This window comes from Anneissia japonica, unplaced genomic scaffold (assembly GCF_011630105.1).
Source record: "Anneissia japonica isolate Jap-2015-1 unplaced genomic scaffold, ASM1163010v1 scaffold288002_len170804_cov185, whole genome shotgun sequence".
Taxonomy (NCBI): Eukaryota; Metazoa; Echinodermata; class Crinoidea; order Comatulida; family Comatulidae; genus Anneissia; species Anneissia japonica.
Window position 1 is genome coordinate 16,823 of NW_022758553.1, and position 5,248 is coordinate 22,070.

General features: G+C 34.7%; 2 protein-coding genes across 2 annotated transcripts; both read left to right on the plus strand.

Annotated features, from left to right (window-relative positions):
• The first annotated feature begins 1,226 nt into the window (after positions 1-1,226).
• On the plus strand, positions 1,227-2,896 carry LOC117125295 (THAP domain-containing protein 5-like). The gene is made up of 3 exons (XM_033271766.1): positions 1,227-1,681; positions 1,929-2,066; positions 2,618-2,896. The coding sequence occupies exons 1-3, from the start codon at positions 1,313-1,315 to the stop codon at positions 2,861-2,863; spliced, it is 753 nt and encodes a 250-aa protein (XP_033127657.1). The 5' UTR covers positions 1,227-1,312; the 3' UTR covers positions 2,864-2,896.
• A 50-nt stretch (positions 2,897-2,946) lies between these two features.
• LOC117125294 lies at positions 2,947-5,038 on the plus strand. The gene is made up of 3 exons (XM_033271765.1): positions 2,947-3,120; positions 3,278-3,424; positions 3,687-5,038. Exons 1-3 carry the CDS (start codon positions 3,099-3,101, stop codon positions 3,938-3,940), a joined length of 423 nt encoding a protein of 140 aa, XP_033127656.1. The 5' UTR covers positions 2,947-3,098; the 3' UTR covers positions 3,941-5,038.
• Positions 5,039-5,248: the final 210 nt, after the last annotated feature.

Here is a 5,248-nt window from a genome sequence, read left to right on the forward strand (position 1 = left end):
ACTTTCAATGGAATAGTGTTTGTTTCAGGCTATCTCACTTTGCCTAACAAAAAAAAATTACATTTTGACTCAACTTTTTAACATTGTCACTTTTTGCACAAAAGTGCTTATCTCACCTAGTTGAGCACTTAGTGCAAATTTTTGTCTTTCAGCCATATTTCGAGTACTTTTCGGAAAAAACTTCAAACTTTTAATGGAATAGTGTTTGTTTCAGGCTATCTCAATTTGCCTAACAAAAAAAAAATTACATTTTGACTCAACTTGTTAACATTGTCACTTTTTGCACAAAAGTGCTCATCTCGCCGAGTTGAGAACTTAGTGCAAATGTTTTAACTGTCTGCCATATTTCGAGTACTTTTCCGAAAAACTTCAAACTTTCAATGGAATAGTGTTTGTTTCAGGCTATCTCATTTTGCCTAACACAAAAAAATTACATTTTGACTCAACTTTTTACCATTGTCACTTTTTGCACAAAAGTGCTTATCTCACCTAGTTGAGCACTTAGTGCAAATTTTTGTCTTTCAGCCATATTTCAAGTACTTTTCGGAAAAACTTCAAACTTTCAATGGAATAGTGTTTGTTTCAGGCTATCTCACTTTGCCTAACAAAAAAAAAATTTCATTTTGACTCAACTTTTTAACATTGTCACTTTTTGCACAAAAGTGCTTATCTCACCGAGTTGAGCACTTAGAGCTAATTTTTGACTTTCCGCCATATTTCGAGTACTTTTCAGAAAAACTTCAAACTTTCAATGGAATAGTGTTTGTTTCAGGCTATCTCCCTTTGCCTAACAAAAAAAAAATTACATTTTGACTCAACTTTTTAACATTGTCACTTTTTGCACAAAGGTGCTTATCTCGCCGAGCAAATTTTTGACTTTCCACCATATTTCGAGTACTTTTCCGAAAAACTTCAAACTTTCAATGGAATAGTGTTTTTTCAGGCTATCTCACTTTGCCTAACAGAAAAAAATTACATTTTGACTCAACTTTTTAAAGGAAGACCGAATTTTACCTACAAGAGTGCATGTATGTGTTAGTAATAAAAACAAAATAATGGACAAAAATAGCATTACCAAGAAATTGCCTTCAATACGAATTTTACGGCACAAATGTATGCACGCTTACGGAGCACCGCCATTTTGACACTTTCAACTGAATGCTGGGATCGTTGGTGGGGCGGAAGTCCCAACATCCTGGTACCACTTTCCTCCCAAACTTCGTGTGTTTTGCTATACTTAGACGGAGTTCTTTCATCTCGGCGTAAATAAAGTTTCTATCGTTTTTATTTTTTGATTGCTATTCAGAAGACCATGGTATTTTGTATGGCTTACGGATGCTCCAATGCATCGAATAAAAAAGGGAGAAAATCAAAATGCCCTGAACATGTGAGTTTTCACAGATTGCCATTACACGACAAAGTTCAGCTTCGGAGATGGCAAGTAGCCATGAAACTGAAGACACCACATCTTAACGCATATTCTCGAGTGTGCAGCGAACATTTCGAAGATGAAATGTTTGAAGAATTGCCTTCCGAATTCGGCGTTAAGCCGAAACGAAGGTTGAAAAAAGATGCAGTGCCGACTAAGTTTGTTTTTAGTAAGCCTGTTGTTAATGAGAGCAGAAAGGAGCGGCATAAACTTCTGACTGAAAAACGGCGTCTTGCGAGTGATGAAGAAAAGGTAGGCCTAACAATTATAAAAGTTGGGCTAGGGACGCGCGGGTGTAGCCTAGCTAGGGCAGACCTATGTTACAAAACGATACCAACATAACACAAACAGATATATACATTAGATCAGGGAGCTGTAATAACAGCTTAGATTATTTCTGCAGTGGATTTTCTTAATGTTTATAAAATTTACAGACATATGCACTGCTAGGCCTAGGCTATAGTTGCTAATGTGTATTGCACATTCTTTTTTATTTCAGGCTATACCAAATGCGATATACGAAGATGAACCATCAACTCGTTGGCAGTGTATTCAAAATACAGAAGAGACTCCTGAATCTGACAACCAAAGCATATGCAATTGTATACATGTAGCAAAAGTTAACGTCTCAACACAGGTACATCATTTTTCCCCCTGCTTTTTAAGTTTGAAATCTTCAAATCAAAGACGGGATTTAATATTGTATTGTGTATAATATTAAGGGTAGTAATATGACTATTAAGCGTTGTCAGCTCTGCCACAAGCCAATTCGTCCACAGAAAGCTTGAGCACTGTCAACTAGGCCACAAGACAACTAGGCCACATGTCAGCTCGTGACAATAAATAAATTGTGTATAAAATACTTTTGAAATTTGTACTGGAGTCATAATTTTCATTTTCTTTCCTTGAAATTTCTTTCACAAAGTTTATGTTTCCTATTAATTATCTATTCCAAATAGTAATGGCCTTTGACTGGCATACACCAGTTGCACTACAAGATATTAAACCATGATGCACTAGTTGCACCACAAGATATTAAACCAGGAAGAATAAAAAAAAATAGACAATGTTGGATTTTAGAATGGTGAGGTAAAGGAAATCAGTAGAGTAATTATTTTTATAACTTAGTTAAGGTACTAATAATTTTATATTTATGTTGTCTATAAATGCACTTCCTTTTTGTTTTAGACTTACTCATGGGCAGATCCTGCGAAGTTGAAGCATGATCATTGTTATGGAAAGGAAATTCAAAACAATCCACAAATGCCCAGATGCAAACCACCACAGAAGGACAGTGCTCCAATGTGTAGTACCCCCAAGAAACCAGGCAAGGTGTTACATATGCCAGAGATAGAGCTTTCAGATATTGAATCTTCAGACTCGGGTAAATGTTTAAATAATTTTATTTATTTTTGTATTGAGTTAGGTCATTGACGTTAGTTTGTTTAGTGATTAGATCTCTATAGTGCCTGTCTCTTATACACATCTAGATGTGTATAAGAGACAGGTACACAGTTGGGCAAGCGCAGACACCTACCACACTTGCAGCCACGATCCTCTAACACCAACGGACGCAAGAGAGATTTGCTGGTTGAAACCGGACTCGCCACCACACAAGGCTTTACAAGACATTATTCTCAGTAAGAAACTGTTAAAAGATATACAGAAGATGACTCTTTTCAAACATACAGGTACAGTTTCTTTAATTAGCAAAAAAAGTCAGTAATATAATAAAAATATTTTCGAACAATTATAACAATCTATTCAATTGCGGGTAATTTGTTCAGGGAAAGTGTTAGGCGTTCTTGCAGTGTCTTAAAAATTCGTAAAATTCTTTTCTTGTTTTAGGATCTCTTGAGGTTTTCCATGGAATGCTCCTTAAGTATTGTCCCAAAAGAGAACATTTCAGTTATGAGGGTCAAAGAGCCCGTCTGCAGCTAGCTGTTTTAGACCACAATGAAAATGTCGGACGACAACAGGCAGTTACTCAGGATGGTAAGTTATTTTGCTACCTTATAGTTTGGAAGTCATTTCTATTTATTATTTATTATTTTGTTTGTATATGAATGAGTTTTTGTCGTCGTCCATCACGACCCAGCAAATAATATTTGCAGCACTTGTAGTTTTAGTAACTGCACTGAAAGCATAATTAAAACAGCTTTTTTTTTCTTACTGTCTTTGGATTTGTTGTAACCCACCAGTGAATACAAATACTGTACACAAATTGATTGTTATGGTATAATTTCTATCTTGACAGGATCGCTGCGATTTTACCAAGCATTTTCCAAGCGTCAAGGCAAGTGGGTTCTCAAGAAAGTTAACTGTGAAAAAACATACAAATTTCGTGCGAGGTTAATGGAAATGTTGCATGCTCGACGAGAGGACCATACGATTGTATTAGGTCAACAGTATGTTAGCAGACCTGATCTACCACAAAACATTGCACGATCAGAAAAGCCAGCAAAAGAGGATACAATTGCTTCTTTCAGAACAAGATTTAAATTAACCTAGTTCATAATCTATTTATTTATTTATTTTTTTTTATTTTTTGTATTTTTATTTTTTTTTTCTTATGGTTTGTTCTGAAATATGAACAGTATTTAATATCTACTGAATTTGTTTTAAGAACAATAATAAATGTTTTATAATTTTAATTATATTCGAAAATAATTTAGATCTTGGGCCTTGTGTACTTTCATTGCATAAATTAATGTTTGTGACAAGCTTCTGATGTGCTATACAGTACAGTATTATTTGCATATGCAAATGTATTCTTTCTCTTTTCAGCATATTTCTTGAGTTGTGCTATTCAGTACAGTATTATTTGCATATGCAATAATGTTGACAGCTGGAGAGGAAACTTTTTAACTATATGAATCTAGGAATAATTAACTCTTTGCCTTTTACTCTGTACTGTGCTTTCATTGCATACAATAATAAAGTTTGTGAGAAGCTTACAAAGTTTTTCAGCATATATTCCCCTTTCTGTTGTTAATTACTTTTAATAAATCATTAATAAATTGAAATTGATATGTATGAAAGTGGTTGATTTTTTTTGTACTCATGCTTATGGTTTGCCACTGCACGTCGTCTTAATAAGTTGGCTGCCTTCTTACATACAAGCTAGCCTTCAGCGAGACCCTTGCATTTGTCAAACATCAGCCTGTTACTGATTGTACACCATTTATGATTTCCTTCAGATTGATAATTAAAGGTTGTACTGAGTTAGCCAACAGCTTTCACTTAGGTTTTTTTTAATTTTTTTCTCGCAAGCCTTTAAATGAATTCAAAATGTGGTGTTGCATTCCGTAACACTACAGTATCAAGGTCAGATCGAAGCACGCTTCAGCCAGCCAGGCAACTAGTAGGGGTAGATCCTTGAATTTGGGAAAGGGAGAATTCTTTAAGTTTGCTTAAAGAATTTTGAAGCCCAAAATGCTAATGCCCATTAAATATATTAATGGTGGCGTACCTGTATATAAATATCTACTCTAATATTTAGTATTAACGCATGAGGAATTTAAGGGAACCAAACAAAAGCAACTAAATTAAAAATAGGCGAAATCTATACGCCGCCAAATATTAAATGTTGAAAATAAAATGTTCAAACAAATGTAGGTCTTTGTTTTTCTTTTAAAAACACCACTTTGTTTACTTGTTTTCTCAATACTTCATAAAAATATTATTAACTGATTATAAAGGAGGGGGTGGGGTTGTGCATCCGGTCAATCTGGTCTCCCACCCATAAATGAATCCGCCTATTTGCTTCAGCATGGCACGTTTCAAAACTATTAAATAAAAAGTAATGGCAATACATAC